The sequence below is a fragment of the Ptychodera flava genome, chromosome 6 (assembly GCF_041260155.1).
Source record: "Ptychodera flava strain L36383 chromosome 6, AS_Pfla_20210202, whole genome shotgun sequence".
In the NCBI taxonomy this organism is placed as follows: domain Eukaryota; kingdom Metazoa; phylum Hemichordata; class Enteropneusta; family Ptychoderidae; genus Ptychodera; species Ptychodera flava.
This window is the reverse complement of record NC_091933.1, coordinates 929,456-948,971: the sequence shown is the minus strand read 5'-3', so window position 1 is coordinate 948,971 and position 19,516 is coordinate 929,456. Positions and strand designations below refer to the sequence as shown.

The 19,516-nt window shown below is 37.3% G+C and overlaps 1 protein-coding gene across 2 annotated transcripts in view; it reads right to left on the bottom strand.

Moving 5' to 3' along the window:
• Nucleotides 1-425: 425 nt before the first annotated feature.
• The window catches only part of LOC139134536 (ubiquitin-conjugating enzyme E2 H), a 63,531-nt gene continuing 44,440 nt past the window's right edge, over nt 426-19,516 (bottom strand). For both annotated transcript variants that reach the window (XM_070701413.1, XM_070701412.1), the window contains 2 exons: nt 12,846-12,974; nt 426-8,679 (listed from right to left, as the gene is read on the bottom strand). In XM_070701413.1, the coding sequence (XP_070557514.1) occupies nt 8,561-8,679; nt 12,846-12,974 (248 nt within the window). In that variant the 3' untranslated portion in view covers nt 426-8,560. The remainder of the gene's footprint in view (nt 8,680-12,845; nt 12,975-19,516) is intronic.

Below are 19,516 nucleotides of genomic sequence, written 5' to 3'. Positions count from 1 at the left end.
TGTATCATACTGAGGCGGCACTGTCACTCCATACTGGGACATGTTCACTTGTGTTTGATGATACTGATAGCTGAGCAAGTGATCAATGCTGTCACCAATGATAATTGATACACTTGACTGGGCTTTCCTTCTAGAAGAGTACATGCACTGAATTCCAAGAAGGAAAGTAATAAATAAACTGTGTGATCTAGTTTCAGAAACTTCAGATTTAGGAACTTGTTTTGTTAGAGATGTTCAGCCATCTTAAAAGTACACTGCAGAGATAGTGAAGTCGTAGACTGAGGTGTTTCTGATGTCATGTGAGGGAATATCCATTGTTGACTCCCATAGCATCCTGTAAGACAGATCAAAGCTTGCAGATTTCATGTGATAACTATGTGCATTTTACAGTCACCATCTGAACAAACAGACAAATACACTTAAAGTTGGATTAAAAATAGTTTAATTATTATTTAAAAATTGAAGTAGGACTTTGCAAAGTTGATCAAAATTTTCACACAGAAATCATGTCACATCAACTACAATTAATAGGCTTGTCTGACTTAAATACACCTTACTTACTCATCATATGACTATGGCTTATGAACAGCTTGTCAATGCAATGTCTCTATTCTCCCAATCCTATGAAATGCCTAAAGGTGTGGTGCACTATCAGATTTACATAAACAGTATGCCAGTACATTATCCACTCAACAATTATTACTTTGTGAAATCATAGTATAGCTGTCACCAGATACCTGTTCTTTGTGAATTCAAACCAAATCAACAATACTTATATCATAGCAATTCAATTCATTATCTATTTTTAGACTACATTTTTTGTAATATCCCGACCCTAAGGGAGAGCATTGTGCCTCTGCAGTTACACATCTTATTATTCAAGCCCAGCTTAATACCTTCACGTGCACATCCTTTGAAAGACTGCAAGATGAGATATAGGTATGACTAGTAGGTTGTTTATCATGTTTCTTTGTTCTGGCATGGCAAACAAAGTGTGCTGATGTCAAAACTTCAATGACAATCCAGGTGCTCTAAATATTATGGAGTAAACTTGTACATTGTGTGTCATTTAAACCATGTTGTTTTTGTTGAATTCATTACTTATTTTCATCATAGGACAAGACTCAAAAATCACCCTCATACAATACTGATAAATACAAAATAACGGGCAACAACTGAGCCTATTGCAGTTGCATTTCACTCATTTCACTGACATGAAGGATTTCTACTTAACTACTTCATCAGTAATTGCTCTTAAAGGGCAAGCACCTGGAACTAACCATTTTTTCACTGTATTTGTTTTGTATGCCAATTGCATGTTCTTGTTTTGCTCCCCAAAGCTTGTCGAAACAATGACTATTTAGCTTGTCAACACTGCATCTATATGTATAAAATGCAATTTTATTTTTTAAATTTGAATTCCAGCCCAGACCAGAATTCATTTGTCAACAATTAACAATGCAGTCTTTACATATACACCCTGAGTTGACAAGCTGAATGCTGTGTGCTTTGGGGAGTAGAGTAGGAACTGTAATTGATATTCAAAACAAAAATAGCTAAAAAATCATAATTTTCAGCTACTGGTCCTTTCTTGAAATCTTCACTTATGATCCTTTCCTTTTCATATGGGAGAACGGTCATGAAAAAGTCCATGTCAATATAAACAGTGAAGAACTGGTATCTTGTACTAATACACCACACATGAGAAGAAAAATCTTCACAGAGAAATTGAGAAGCCCATTGCATTTCCTTTTTGTATGACAACCTATATAATGCTATTCACATGTAACTATTTGTAACCCTTCTTAGCAATTGATTCCACAGTGGCAGTCATTTGTAACAATTTTTAGACAGGTTATTTTAATACTTAATGTTTGTTACTTGGCCTTGCATAATGATTGTGTACAGATCTTGCAAAATCAACTGAAAAATGACCCCTTTTTTTGGGAGGGGGAGAGGAGTTCGCATTTTGATACCAGGTAGGTACATTCTAAAGAACAAACATTTGTTACAGGCATTCTACTGGTAATTTGAGCCAGGGAGTAGGACATGTTCTGATCTGATTGAGCATACTGTCCTGGCACAATATACCGGGCATACTGTCCTGGAACAGTTACCGAGCATACTGTCCTGGCACAATATACTGAGCATACTGTCCTGGCACAGTTACCGAGCATACTGTCCTGGCACAATATACTGAGCATACTGTCCTGGCACAATATACTGAGCATATTGTCCTGGCACAATATACCGAGCATACTGTCCTGGCACAGTTACCGAGCATACTGTCCTGGCACAATATACTGAGCATACTGTCCTGGCACAATATACTGAGCATATTGTCCTGGCACAATGTACCGAGCATATTGTCCTGGCACAATATACTGAGCATATTGTCCTGGCACAATATACCGAGCATACTGTCCTGGCACAATATACTGAGCATACTGTCCTGGCACAATATACCGAGCATATTGTCCTGGCACAATATACCGAGCATACTGTCCTGGCACAATATACCGAGCATACTGTCCTGGCACAATATACTGAGCATACTGTCCTGGCACAATATACTGAGCATATTGTCCTGGCACAATATACCGAGCATATTGTCCTGGCAACAATATACCGAGCATACTGTCCTGGCACAATATACCGAGCATACTGTCCTGGCACAATATACTGAGCATATTGTCCTGGCACAATATACTGAGCATACTGTCCTGGCACAATATACTGAGCATACTGTCCTGGCACAATATACCGAGCATATTGTCCTGGCACAATATACCGAGCATACTGTCCTGGCACAATATACCGAGCATATTGTCCTGGCACAATGTACCGAGCATATTGTCCTGGCACAATATACCGAGCATATTGTCCTGGCACAATATACTGAGCATACTGTCCTGGCACAATATACTGAGCATATTGTCCTGGCACAATATACTGAGCATATACTGAGCATATTGTCCTGGCACAATATACTGAGCATACTGTCCTGGCACAATATACCGAGCATATTGTCCTGGCACAATATACCGAGCATATTGTCCTGGCACAATCTACCGAGCATATTGTCCTGGCACAATGTACCGAGCATATTGTCCTGGCACAATATACTGAGCATACTGTCCTGGCACAATATACTGAGCATACTGTCCTGGCACATATACTGAGCATACTGTCCTGGCACAATATACTGAGCATATTGTCCTGGCACAATGTACCGAGCATATTGTCCTGGCACAATATACTGAGCATATTGCCCTGGCACGATATACAGAGCATACTGTCCTGGCACAATATAATTGGTAGTGATACAGGGTGTCCTTGCTTCTTGTCAACTTCTCAGAATACATTCAATCAGAATGGTAACAGAATTTTGTAAGGCACCTGATCAAAATCAGAAATGGTCATGAAACTTGATTCTGATCATCATGCCCTGAAACCAATCCTCTTTTCTCATTTCGCATGATACTCCCATCATTGCAGGGTCAATGTTTACTGTTAGTATCAAAATAAGATATCTAACAAATGTTAAAGAAAGACAATGCCACTCTGTGCATTTTACAGTCATGAGAACTGATCAAATGCATACAATAGTATTTCCAATGTAACTTCTACCAGAAATTTCAGCTGCCAGTTTTTGATACACTCAAGACTTTCTGATCATTTTATTCAATGTTGATCATTCATGTTGCAAAGCTTATCCATGATAGTGATACTATAAAACCAGTAGCTATAAAACAAAAATAACCTCTATGCCATGTATATCCTTTACAGTGTTATCTAATTCTGAGCTATAGATTAATACATGTCTCCGACACTCACACACATATAACATATTAATGTGGTAAGTGAACACCGTGAGTGCAAATACAGAGACTTATGCATAGATGGAAAACACAAATGACATGAAGGGACAGAGGTTTTGTCAGTAAAATAATTTAAAATATGTGTGGGTTGCCCTGCTGGTACACATAATTGTACATAGATACAATAGGCAAATTGGTATCTATTAAAATTCTAACCACAGCTCATTGTTACCTTAAATTTGTGGTATAACCAATTTAACAACTTGTAAATGGGATAAAATTACCATCTTTTAACATTATTTTCACACTTCTGTTTCAGTCAAATCGCTAATTTAGTTTCATTACTGTTGAATAAATTATACTTAGAGAAGGTAGTTCTTTGGTGGGCCATATTAACTCAGCTAGTATAACTTAGCCCAATAATTTAATTTTTAAGAAGTCTTAAATGAGGAATGAAATTTCAAAAGATGGCAACTTTGCTCTTTTATTGAGCATGATCATTCAAGAGTCTTATCAAGTACACATGTCTTCAAGATAGGCCTGAGAAAATGTAATAAGAGATGCTTGGTTGAAGTGAGCCCTACAAAGTGTTAGTTTGGACAGAAATGTTTTACCTGTATGTGTAGTTCAGTATGCCAAATTAGAAATACAAGTCATGAGTATGAAGTGAGCACAAAGAAGCCATGCGTTATCCTTATCTTGCACTTAAAGTGCTAACCAGTATCCATAACACATCAATTTTCCTCAAAAAAGCTAAAATACAAAATGTTTTATTCTGCCATCTCTTCCTATCTCTTTATCACCATTACAATAAATACATTAAAACGCGTGGAACAATATCTTTGCTATGAAGTTTGTCATGTGAGATGCTTTCACACATTATTAGGAAAGGGCTGCAGTGTTACCATGCCATATTTAGTTATAATATTACCAATACGGTAATAACCATGCCAGTTCTTGAAGCCATATCTTTTGAACAATTATATTGATGATAACACTGTCAAATTCCTTTCTCTTGCTTAAAGGGACAAAGTCAGCCATTTTTCATGAATTTTGTTTGATACAAGATACTACTTATATTGTTTGATATGTTGAAAGATACTGAATAAATGGGTGACCATGCATATATTTGATCCCAGTTTTACACAAATTAAATGAAACCGTTGCAAAAATGAATAATGCTCATGACCATTAATTAATTTTCACGATGGCTTTATGTATCGTGCCTAAAAACGGGGTCGAATATATGCATGGTCACCCATTCAATCAGTATCTTTCAACAAGTCAAACAAAATATGTAGTATCTCATATCAAACAAAATTCATGAAAAATGGCCGACTTTGTCCCTTTAACTACATTGAAACTTCAGTTTGTTTTGAAATTGACCACAATGTCTTGTATTCAAATTATGATCTGTTTATGTTGCAGTACATGCATTCCAAATATTGTCAAATATTTCCTTAAGATGCTGGAGGATAAATAAGGACACATTTTGGCTGGATCAGCCAGCATGTTGGCAGTGCCTGTTTGGCTTAAATAGCTACTTTAAAAGATACTGTTTACATTTCATACTTTAAGAAATATGGCCATTACAAATAACACTGATGAACATGCTGGGGAATTGTAAATATGCAAACTGCTTTAAAACTGGGGAATGATAGCTATGGGAAATTTTAGAGCTTTTGTCTACTAGGATCATAGTGCAATTATTTATCTTGGCATTTTTCCTTCAGCGCTACTCATAGGCAGTGAAGGATCTCTTTTTGTCCATATACACTGAGCATTATCACAGACATCCCTATCTTAACATCAATGACATTATCAATTGGATATTTCTTGAAATGATCTTGTACTTTGTTGTACCTGTATGTCAAAATATGATTATGATACATATTCATGCAGAGGTTCTTGAGTTTTGGAGAGGACAGACAGACATAAATACTGACAGATATCAGATGTCTGACTGATCCCAATAGCTAATATGCTACCATACATGTATTTATAACATGCTAATGGCTCATTTTGTCTTGTCATTTACCAATACACCTGATGAGAAAATAGATTAGGCTTGTTCCCTTAAAGTTCCATTACAAGGTACAGAACTGGTGTCTTAGTTTCCTGAATCGGTGCTCTAGTTTGTGAACAAGTGGCTGGTGTTTGTGAAAAATTGGCTGGCCATGAGACCATGCAGGGGGTTACTTTGCAGCTTTAAAAATGCTGTTAAGGTGGTCAAAGCACAAGGGGTAACATGCCACCTGACATAACCAGTGATATTTCCCTTCCATTAGCACAGGAACTTGAAGAGCTGATAGATAACAAAGATTCAAGTGTAACCAGGAAGGACAATAGAAAGTCATTTTCACTTATTCCTCTTTCTTTATATATACACAAATAACCTTTGGTCTTCTGTGTCCAAATTTTTAGCATGGTATATAACTTTTCAGTCCCGGGAATAACTTGATTTGAATAGAGCTGTTCTTCTATTTTTCTCATTTAATTGTTTTACTACTTTGATATTGATCTTTTTGACTCCTTTAAAAACTTTATTCTGCTTGTGTCTTGATTCACATTGATCTTCTTACAGTGTGCTTTTCTTCCTATGAAAAATACAATATGTTGCCATTCTCTACATGTTCATCCGGTACCTTTCTTAAACTACGTTTGTTTTCATAATACTCTACCGATTGCAACAATTGGACAGTTTGTATTTTTCCTTGACTTTGCACAACAATTTTAAAAAAGTTCACGTTCTCTCTCCCCTTGAAATCTTACAAGCTAAAGGTGTCAGCCCACGATGCATGTTTCTCAGATAAGTAGCTACTTTGCCAAACACAACTCAATTTCAGTGCTACGTTGTATTATGTCTGTCTAAACGAATTCGTTTCAACCATATTCTACCTTTGTTGATGTAAAAGAAATTGGAAACCGTATGCCCAAGATAACTTTCTGTTTGTTGGAAATTATATGTGGCCCTTAGCTACAGTTGAGTTGTTTGGACCATAGTTTAAATATGTAATCAAAATTGAACTTTTTGTTTTATCTAAGGTTGCAGTGAGAATGTTGATAGTGATCTACAGCTCAAAAGACACTAATTACACATGGAAAGGCCAAACAAGGAAAAACCTGTAATTTTCTGTTGCTATCATTGCATATATTTCTGTACTTCTATTGCATGGCTTTGATTTCTTTCAGATTTGCACAAATATGATTGGAGTGATGGAGCAACATAAAGAATAAAACATTTGACAATTTTGGGTGGCCCTGAAAAGCTACATCTGTCCTGAAAACAGTGCTTTGACTACTGTTTGAATGCTGCTATCAGATATTTGACTTGTATTATTTGACTGTTCTTTGTAATGGCCAAGATGTCACTTTCATCATTGTAAACTTCTAGCCTCTTTATTGTGGCATCTGGGTGGCTACTAAATTATTTTGTGTCATATGTTCAAGTGGAAATAAAACTGTTGCTCATGAAAATGACGTATTCCTGCTAACATCTCATAGATAGGAGAAAGACTCCTCATACAGAGATTGAAACAGAGACCCTGTACCGGTAATTGCCTTGTAAAGATTATGTATGAAGTTGCACGCCTTGATCATCAAATATCATACAGCAAATGGACTTTGCATATTGCAAAATGCAACAGGACGTAAGACATGCTTCTCTGTTTAGTGTTTAATATACCACTTGGCAATGTCATTGATGCTGGCTTCATGGTATCTTTGTCACTCACTGATAACCATCGAGTTCAATTTTGTCTTTGTTTGTGACTGTTGTTAGGCATTCATGATTGTACAGCTGGTCATACACAGAAAAGCACTTCTGGTCATGGGAATTCAATGACTGACAATTTCATTGCTTGGACTGATAGATTTGGAATTCTACTGGTTGGCTAGTCCAATGAATCAAGGGATACCAGTGCAACAGAAATACAAAGGTTGACCACAGAAGTAGGTTGCTCTACCAGTACAATTAATTATCTTCATATTGGTACTCTGAAATGCTGCGCCGATTTATAAAGTGCATAATGTGTAATTAATCAGCGACCTTTGATGAAGTGTCATTGTAATGTGATTTCCACTCTAAAACAACACTGAATAATACACCTTGCATAACTGAATACTACTCATAGCACTTTGTCATATAAATGCACATAGCTGTCAGATATTTCACTATACCCAACACTAGGAATGATCATCAGAGTATGAATACTTGTTTCTACCACTGATCAACATTCCATCATTGAATCTCTGAAAAATATTGTCAACAAATGTTTTCCAGTGCTGCAAGCTTGACTGATAGTCTAATTTTCCCCTAATACAGGGGAAAATTTCTCATGAATAGTTGTAAATCCAACATAATGGATAATGTTTTACACTAGCTTTCAGTAGATGGTTTGGCTTTTACTGGAAGGAAGCTTATTGCCTAAATACCTAAGACTGACAACTTTTATATACTTTTGTTGTATAAATAAACAGGTAGTGAAACTAAGAAATGTTAATACCAATTATTTAAAAGACATGTGCACTGATAAAAGAAATAAAACGGCTGCTAGATTGCCAGATTTCCTAAATCAACGGCAAGATTGCCAGAAATCCTTTTCTACCCAATAAGCAGGACATTTATTTACTGTGGAATAGCTTGGAGGAGATTAAATGGTACTGATCAGGAGAAACCCACATTATACAAATATTAAAAATATAAAAATTCAAATCTCTCTGAAACAAAATAGTCACTGTTATAGCTCCATATCCTCTGCTTCATCTTCTTCAAAATCACTCAATGAACTTTCACTAGATGTTGAAGCGTCTTCTTGTTCTTTTAATGCTTCCTCTGTTGCATATCTTCTGACATATTCTACAACGAAACCAAAATGTCAAGTCAATAACACTTTATAACAGTTAACACACTTTTAATATTGCAAAACAACACACTTCAGAAAGTGCAGTATAGCAAGAACAAAAGTAAACATTGCATAAAACACTGGACTGCTATTTTGATCATAATCAATATACGTAGATAGGTCTTGCATCTATATCAAGTACATAACTTAGCAGATCATAGAGTGCCTTATAATTACAGGCAGCCTCCACACTGTGTGCTCTTTATTTTTTGACGGTTTACCTCTTTCCAGAGCCAGAGGAGCCTGATTTCATTACAGATCCTCTATGAATGTTTATTGACCAGAGCTCTGTGTATTTCAGCCTGGTTTGGACCTTTGCTGACTAGATTTCCTGGATTTTTCCTTAGGAAAATTGTGACTTGTCTATCTTTGCTGTCACTGAACTTTGCACTGCTATTGTTTTCCATATGGATTCCTTTCTGATGCTAATCATGTAATAATTATGAACATTCTCCTTGTGAAGACACTGCTGTTGATTACTGTATTCACCACTATGCAATACTCCAGTGAAATGCTACACCTGCTGAATAAAGTATCATCCAATGAAAGACTTCCAATACCAGTCTGCAATGTGATCAAGACCTGCAATCTACAACAAAACCAGCAACTCATCATGGACATGGTGTCAGGGCAGGCACTCATGAGCAGAAATTCACATCAATTGCTCCACAGCTGCATCATCACATTCTAGCCAACAACAACCAGTTTCCTGCAGTCTCATCAACAAGTCACAAACCAATCTCCATCTTACAACCTGGAATGTTAGGTCAGTTTGCAAGAAGGCAACAGAAGTTGGTGATACATCAGGGAACATTGGTTTATTAGCTATGACTTACACCTGGTTGAAAGAAACAAATAGCCATGTCATCAATGAATGCACTCCTACAGGATACTCATTTTGTCAAACACCTCACAATACATAATCTGGTGGTGGTGTTTCTCTTGTTTACAAATCAGTAAAGAAACTGTCCTTATGGAAACCATTAAATTTAAAATCCTTCCAGGCAATGCTAGCTACAGTACTCTTTCATACCATGGCATCTCATTCAAACTGATCACACTACCAGTATGTCTTCCACCACCAAATAAGAGGAATAAATCAACTAAACAACAATTCCTGTCAGCTCTACTTTGGTAATCTACTTGAAGAGTTCAGTTCCATCGATGCTATAGACTCCTGTGGCCTGAAACAATGGGTACTGTCTTCAACTCATATCCATGGTCATATCCTGAAATCATCACAAAGTCAGAGTCTGTCATCGATTCCATAGATGTCAATCATCAAACTCTCTCTGATCACAGATCTGTCCATGCTAAAGTACAGAAACCACAACTGCAGAAACGTCAAGTCCTATATCGCTCCATCTCCTCCACTGACACCGATGTTTTCACCAGTAATATTATCACCATACATGAATTTCATCAACCTCCAAGTGATATACATTCAGCTATAGCCACCTACAACTAACGTCTTGCCAGTCTTCTTGATCAACACGTTCCCCTCAAGAAACCCATCAAAACCATCAGACCAAACACAAAATGGTACACCACTGAAATTCGCCAGGCAAAACAACAGCAATGGCCAGCAGAACGCATTAATGGCCCACATCTACAAAGATAAAAGTCGTCAAGTCAACACAAATTCGTTAAACTAAACGAAACTATTAAAGCAACCTAATAAAAGACAATGCAGATAATCAGAGAACACTGTTACAAGCCATCACATCACTCCTCAATAAGCCAACTTCTCTTCCAAGCTGTACTTCTATTCTTGATCTTACACAACAATTCAGCCAGTACTTCACAAGAAATCACTGACATATGACACAACCTCAAGTCAAACACGTCAACCAGTCAACACAGCAACTTTGAAATCCTGAGTACAGCCAATTTATTGCAATTCAAGTGTCTAAACAGACTGAGTACAGCCAATTTATTGCAATTCAAGTGTCTAAACAGAGGATGTCAGAAAAATGATAATCAACTCGCCAACAAAATCATGCTTCCTAAACCTAATTCCGACTTCACTGCTCAAGAAATGTCTCGATCCTCTACTTCCATTCATCACAAAACCAGTCAAACAGTCACTTCCAACTGGCACAGTTCCATATTCAAGTCAACAGTTATCACTCCACTCCTTAAGAAACCTTCACTGGACTTCAACATTCTCAAGAATTACCAACTTGTTTCCAATCTGCCATTTCTTTCCAAAAGAACTTGAGAGGATCATCACTGTTCAACTCACCGACTACCTTTAAAGAAAACTCACTCAAGCTATCATTTCAATCAGCATACAGGAAATTTCACAATACAAAAACTGCCTTCCTGAAAATACACACTGGCATTTGTTTACCCATGGACTCTGACAATTATGTTGTACTCATTCTCCTCAATCTCTCAGCTGTGTTCGATAGTATCGATCACAATATATAATTCTTCACAGACTCTCTCATCTTGGTATCTCCGATGTTGCACTCAACATGGTTCAACTCATACTTGAGGCAAAGGGACCAGTTCATCAAAATCAATGGTATCATCGTTAACCATTAGAACTCAGTTTTGGTGTGCCACAGGGCTGTGTCCTATGATGCAGGCCCTCTTTTATTCACCATCTGCATTGCTCCATTAAGAAATTTAAGGTGATACTGAAGGATTCAATGCGCCCACAATCGCTGAGGCAGGCAGTGTGCCAAATGCGCGCTATTGCACGTGAAAATCATTATCATTTACATAGTTTTCTAGGCATTATCGCCTTCTGCTGTTGTGCAAATATTTAAAAGCTTTCAAGTCGGCCAATTTTCCATCTGTTGAAATGAATTTCAGCAGAATTGTAGACACCGCCAAGATAAATAAGGCCAAGCATGCGTTTTAGAGAAATTCTCAATAAATTTTGAGATATGGCAGGAATACGCTTAAAAATTGTATGAAATTACAAAGTAGATTTTTGCAATTTCAAAACATAGTGTTTGTTTCACGGCTGACCAAAGCCATGCCTGGACTGTGAAGGAGTATGTCAAGTATCACTGTGTAAAATTTCAGGGTATTTTGAGCAAATTTGGGGTGGCTTAGTCTTTTCAAAAACATGCTGTGCTAATCTGCATATCTCTTACATCACGCGTTCTATGACCAGCAACCATATGTCTGCTCGGTTTTGGTGCCATTGTTTTGCATCTTCAGGTCAATAAATGCACAAAAACTCTCATTTTCATGGATTTGAAAAATTTTCCTTAGCAACCGTTGCTTAGATACTTGAATCCTTCAGTATCACCTTAATTCACAAGCATGATCTTAACTTTCACCAGTATGCAGACAACAATCAGCTTTATCTTTCATTTTCCCATTGTGACTCTTCTGTAGCCTTATCCTCAGTTGAAACATGTATTCATGACATCAAGGAATGGATGACTCATAATAAACCCCAGCTCAAAGACAATAAAACACAAGTCCTGCTGATTCGCTCCAGGTTCAACTGTGCACCTGCACAACTCAATAGTGTCAACAGAACCTGAGTAAAATCCCCTGGGGATATTGGAAGGCCATCCTAGGGGAACCACCTGGTTTGCAAAAGATGATGGATATGCCCTCAAAGGAGCACAACTCCTCTCACATCCCTGCTGATAGGGGCGGTTCTACCAGCTATGGTGTAAACAGATCGACCATCACCCATCCTTTAAACCGTAGGGTCGGATGCATACCAAGGAACAGAGACGTCAAAACAGGGAGAAGTGAACCCAAACCAGAATCCAAGGCATGCCACATACCAGCTGGATTGTGACCTGAAGCATGTGAAATGGCTGACCCACTTGGATCTGCCATTTGATGCCATGCCATTTGCCTGCAAATCCACCTTTGTCAATGTGTGGTACAAGAAGCACGAGACAATGATGTAGGCACAGAAGATGACGATGGAACTAAAAATTTACCAAAATTCTGAGTGTGTGGAAAGACTGAATGAGCTCCAGGCACAGTGGAACATGCAGAGGTAGTGTGATTGTCACCCATCAAGGAAACATGCTGTGGACAAAGAGGACAAAGTTGGCTTGTGTGTGATAATGAATCATGTTACAAAAAAAAAACTTAGTTACATCATGCTATAAACGTAAGGATTTGTTTGACATACCTCTTATCTTTTCTTTATAATCTTCTGGTTTATGAAGATAGAGAGCTGCAGCATCACCATTGAGTGGATCAATTGGATTTGGATACGTCAATAATTGTGGTAAGAATGACTCGAAAATATTTGATAAATCTAAAGTGGAAGGAGCAAAAAATGAAAAAAAAGTGAGCCTCAAACTTTCAAGCACAGATAAAAAGTCAAGCACAGAGAAAAAAAGTCACTGGTATATAGATCTGATATTCCATGGGTTCCATTTGTATATTTTGGGGATTAAAATGTTCATTTGAATCACATACCATCTGTGACCATGTCTATAACTTCATACCAGATATTAGGGTTAATATATACTCAATTGTTCTACGGATTTTGCTGTGGTCAGACTTACAAACTTTTGTACAGAATGGTCTATCTAACACTTGTGTCTTTTTTAGTCCCCACGGACACCGTCCGGGGGGGGACTTATAGGTTTGGTCATGTCCGTGTTTGCGTGTGTGCGTGCGTCAGTGCGTGCGCGCCTCCGTCCGTCCGTTCACGCAGATATCTCAGAGATGCCTAGAGCAATTTCATTCAAACTTGGTACAAGGATTACTTCATATGTCATACAGATGCACATCGATTTGTTTTGTGATACGATCCAATATGGCTGCCAGGCGGCCATTTTATTACGATTTTTTCATGTACAGAGCCATAACTCAGGCATGTTTCAACTGATTTTATTCAAAGTTGGTACAAGGACATTGACCATCGTCATAGATATGCACGTCAATTTTTTTGGTGATACGATCAAATATGGCCGCTGTGCGGCCATTTTGTTAGGATTTTTTCATGTACAGAGCCATAACTCAGGCATATCTCAACCGATTTTATTCAAACTTGGTACAAGGACATTGACCTATGTCATGCACATGCACATTGATTTGTTTTGTGATACGATCCAATATGGCCGCCTATGGCCATTTTATTACGTTTTTTCATGTCCAGAACCATAACTCAAACATGTATCAAGCGAATTTATTCAATGTTGGTACAAGGAGATTGGCCAATGTCATACATATGCACGTTAATTTGTTTTGTGATACGATCCAATATGGCTGCTGTGCAGCCATTTTGTTATGATTTTTTCATGTACATAGCCATAACTCAGGCATATCTCAACCGATTTTAATCAAAGTTGGTACAAGGACATTGACCTATGTCATACATATGCACATTGATTTGTTTTGTGATACGATCCAATATGGCCACCGTGTGGCCATTTTATTATGATTTTTCATGTCCTGAACTACAACTCAGACATGTATCAAGCAAATTTATTCAAAAGTATTTTTATCACAGACCTAATGAAGAGGACTCTAGCCTCTCTGAGGACCTGTAATCAAAGTACCCATTAACAAGTTGGGACTGTGTCATCAACGATGACTTGTTATTACATGCCTCGTACATAGAACATCGCATGCTCCATAGGATTCAATAGGATTCAATGGTAACTCGTCCATGACATCGTGGGCCGCATAGTCATCACTTGACTGAAAGTGAACCGAACTATTTTCAACTTGACAACTTTTGGATGTAAAAATGTTGAAATTTCATGTTTGGCATAGGAAATCTGATTTTAGAAAAATTTTGCATGAAAAAATGATAAACCACATTACAGTAGTTTAAATATATCAATGCGCCATTCGATGATGAAAATCATTCCATTTTTAATGGATTTTAAGATGGAAATAAAGCATTTGATTATCATTTGCCAATAATCTAAATATTTTGAGAGAAAACTGTGTAAGAGAGGCAAGTAGTAAAAACATTATAGCCCAAACAAGGGACTATGTACCCTACGGGCAGGAGACCATTTGCCCTCCTTACGTTGGGCAAATGGTCACTTACCCTCAGGCACATAGTCACATGTTTGGGCTATAATATATATTATTATACATCTACCATCGAGAACAATAGAATTTTGCGTGCGCTAAAAAAGCCGAACGGAACGCCCGTTTCCATAACACGAACGGTTTCCAGGTGCCCCATCCCCTGCCGCTGTATCCGCGCGTTCACTGTTGAACGGTTTCAAGAGACCCATTGAATGAGTGCCAGAACATGTCTCACATGCGCTCTGTACGTACGTACGTGTGTTGTGCACACACTCCAAAACTTGCAGAAGCACATCTGAGATAGTGTTCCACACTGGCGCGATCAAAATCGGAAGAAAAATTGGCATGAAAATGGTCACTACTCTGAAAATTTGACGCCCCAGTCAGGAATGTAAGATGTATAATAATAAGGTTATCACGAAAATACCGCAAAGGATGCACTCGGACATTGGCGCCGCGCATCGCCCTCCGCTTTGCGTCGGGCGGTACGCTGCGCCAATGTCCTCGTGCATCCTTTGCAGTATTTTCGTAATAACCTCATAATATTATACATTATTGCCTGAATACATGGGTTTATGTGCCCGAGAGCAGGTGACAATTTGCACGACGCCAGGAGGGCAAATTGTCTCTTGCTGTGAGGGTACATAAACCCATGTATTCAGGCAATAATATTTTTATTACTCGCCTCTTCACAGTTAATGCTACATGACATTTAGTTACACACAGGGCATTTTCAAACAATTTTACCATTATCAACCAGTATCAAACAGATTTTAACGAAAGTCAAAATAGCAGTGCACGTATGGATATTTTACATCTAGCATTAAGCGTCTACGTCAACGTTGAACAGCTTCACTGGACCGGGTAACCATAGAAACTGGTCAGTACATCGTTCATCGGCCCGCTAACTCCCTGGATGTTCCTATTCAAATCGGTGCACTGATTTGCACTCACATAAAGGCATGTAATAAAGAATGTTCAGTACCAACAATTATCACATAATCATCACTTTTTTTGGAGATCATCTCAAGTTTATAAAATCTCTCGTCTTTCTCATACATGGTAATAAAAATCCAAGTTTCAGATAGTTCACATTTGTTAACTCACTTCAAAGTTATCAGATCAAGCTATTTGCACTGATGGATTATATATTATTGTCAACAGATGTCAATCAAAGGATGGCATGTATACACCGCAAATGTGCAGCATGCTCAGAAAGTTATATCTGATTACTTGATTGTCACTATTAAGAGCAACTTAGGGAGTCTATTTGTATTATTCAATTATAACAGTAAGATTAAGCCACCCAACTAATAACAGCTTCCAAGACGCTGCACATCAGCCCTGTAAACACATTGGCAGGTAATGGAAGTGACACAACCTTCTATGGGGGCTTGGGTATGGTTGAATGTAGTTGTTGTACCTAGTCATAAAATAAAAACCTTACAACCTGCTACATCTAACAATGGGATAGATAAATCAATATCTTTCACTGTTTGATTTGTAGAAAAGCAACGTAGAAGGCACAAAATATCATGTCATAAACCTGGGGTCATTCCTTCATCACCTAAAACACTATACTAGTATTAGTAAAGCTAATTGGGGTTGCTGAATACTGTGGATTTTATTGACAATGAGCAACACATCTGAGTTTCCATCAAGAGATTTAAGTTTGATGGTGTCATGTACGGGTCTATTTGACACTGTAAAATATCATCTCCCAGTCTCAAAGACCTAAACATTGATGGTGGTGAGGACTGCACTGGAGCACGGCAGTTGATTGCTATCATTTGCTTTATAAATTAAGGTACGTTTACAACCTTTACATAATGTTATATAATCCGAGTATTTTTTCAAAGTATACATACTGTACATAGACTTCATCATTTGTAAAGATGCATTGATATTTGCTGTGTGTTCACACTTGCACAACACTATCCTTTCATTTACACTATTTATAATGGCCTGTAGCTCACAACAGTCCTCCAACCTTCCCATTTCACAGATTCAGGTCAATTAAAGAGCAAGTTCATCCCAGATGAAATAGTCCTTCCTTGATTAACTGTGTGTGAGAACTGTTCATTCCTATTTGGATTATAAAAGTTCTCAATCTGTGAATTACTGACAATGTGCCATTGATTACATTTTTGGATTGGGAAGTCATTAAAAATTGCTCGCTGCTCAAAAGCTGAGATTCTATACCTCCTTTGAAGAAAGCTATTTGGTGGCCAACAGAGCTTTACTGTAATATTTAAGACAATTTAGATGTGTGCTGGTTTGTACATTAAGGGAATACTAATAAATACGGATCATATTCAAATGTCAGCAGCAAATTTTTGAATATGCTACGGATTATTTTTTTGGATGAGAAAGAGTCCAACCAAGGATCATTTGCATACAACTGTGCCCACTGTGACTTTATGACGAGCCTCTGTGACAATGCCTAAACGTTACCTTGCATCAAACGTAAGGTATTCAAATACAACACATAGCCACTCTGGACATACCCACTGTCTTGACTGAATTCTGCTTGGTAGAGATATCGAAGACCCCTACGAACTCCAATCAAGATATGTGCTGTTTGCTTTACTAAAAGTAACAGATTCAAATAAATTAACTTTGTGCCACTTAGTTTTGAGTGTTCTGGAAATAACTTCAGTTGAAGTTGACTTCGTGTTACTGGTGGGCTCGCTGAAAAAGGGCCAGATCAAATCGCTGAAAAATTAACCAAAAGCTTGAAAAGAGAATGAAAAATGTCTAAATACTCATTTTAAAACATAGTGGAGGGGAAAGAAAAGCAGAAAACTTTATCCATGAAGAAATTCCTATAATTTTTAACATGGTAGAATGTTGCAAATGGACTGCAATGAGCTGAGACACTTTCAGGTAGCCACCAATTGCACTCAATTGGTAGATCTGCCATGTCAGATTGCGATTTTATCATTTCAAAATATCAATATATCACACTTAGATAATCCCTTGGAACCTGGATACCAAATATCAAAAGCATCAGACAAGTGATTTTTGAGGGGAAAAAATTTGAACCAAAAAAGAAAAGTTGCCCAGAAAATACAAAACTGTAGATTTTTTTGTAATTTGAATACATCACATTTCGATCATCTAAATAAACCTGTATACCATATATCAAAGATATCAGACAAGCGGTTTTGGTGAAAATAGATAAAAATTTTGTATTTTTCTGTACAATTTGAGCCAATCTGAAATATGTCATCCCTAGGGACCTAAATCTCAAATATCAAAGCTGTCTGATTAGCAGTTTCGAAGAACATGGTTTTTCAAGATTTTTCAACCAAAAACAACAAAATACGTATAATAAATATGTATAAATACATAAAAATACGTATTTGCATATTTCATCACAATTTGAACAAATCTGGGTATGGTCAACCCTAGTGACCTATAGATCAAATATTAAAGCTGTTGGACCAGCTGTTGAAAAGAATATTTTTGCCCAAAAATAACAAAATGAATCTCAAAATACAAATTTGCATATTTCATCACAAATTGCAGAAATGTGATTAAAGTTATGCTTGGTTACTGCTGGCTTCTGTAAATTCTTTGTAAATTTACTAATTTGGTGTCGAAAGTTTTAGGAAATTTCAAAATTTGTTAGTACACAGGGAATCTACAATGTGTGACACTGTACCAGCAAAAAGCAACATCTATTTTGTATGGACTACACTGAATGATGATAAACACACAAATAAATACTTCTTTTTAATAACCTCTTTATTGCCATCCTCTGATCCAATCAGGGCTTACAACAGAACTGCGATTCAAGGTTATCGAGATTACAATCCCCTTTTGGAAGTTAAAGAATGTTGCCTGGAGCTTTCACAAGTTTCAGACAAATCTAAAGCAGCAGTTGCCATTCTCCTTTATTTAGGCGTGTTTTCAACAGTAACTGTTGTCTTTTGTGATGGAGTTGTAACCTATATCTTGAAGTAATTTAACTTCTCCCTGTTGTACCATTCACATATCATGATATGTCTCTGTCATACTAATGCTGTGTAAGAGTTATCTGAAACAAAAAATCTGATTTTAGCAAACAGTGTAACATGAAGAAGAGATATGACATTATCATGTAATAATATACTTTTAGAAGCAGTGAAATACACTGCAAAGCTTGTACAGATCAATAAGCAAATTAATTAAAATTATCAGCTGTAGAATGTGCCAGGATTGCCCTACACTGCACCAAGATTCAATAGTTACTGAGCATGTATGTAGCAGAGTGCAACAAAGCAGTGAACATAAACAATGATGACTAATTCTATGCCCTGCCCAAAAATACTGTATTTATTGCTGTATTAAGAAATATGGACGGCTGCAGAGTTTTGATGTAAATTCACCAACATCGCCAAATTTTGGTCAAAATCATAAATAAAGTTTTCATAAACCCTGACTTTCTGGCCTTACAAGAGATACCCCTATATATAGGGGTTTAGGCCTGAGAGGGTTCAATGACAGTGTTCCTATTCCTATATCCTCATACTTAGATTTCAAAATGCAATCCAGTGTCATCGAATCACATGAAATACTGTGTAATTGTGTTAATTCAAACATGGTCTTCATGTTACAAAGTCTCATAACACAGCTTGCTGACTGTCCTACATATCTTTAATAAGTGGCCGATTTGAGCCGCTACATGACATGTACACATACCAGTTGAGTGTACCAACCTTCAATGCTTCAGTTTCAAAGCAACCTTCTTTCAGTCATTCTTCTCTGTACTCTCTCGGGGCTTCTTTGTGTCTGTCATCTTGTTTCCAAAGGTGTCTGCTT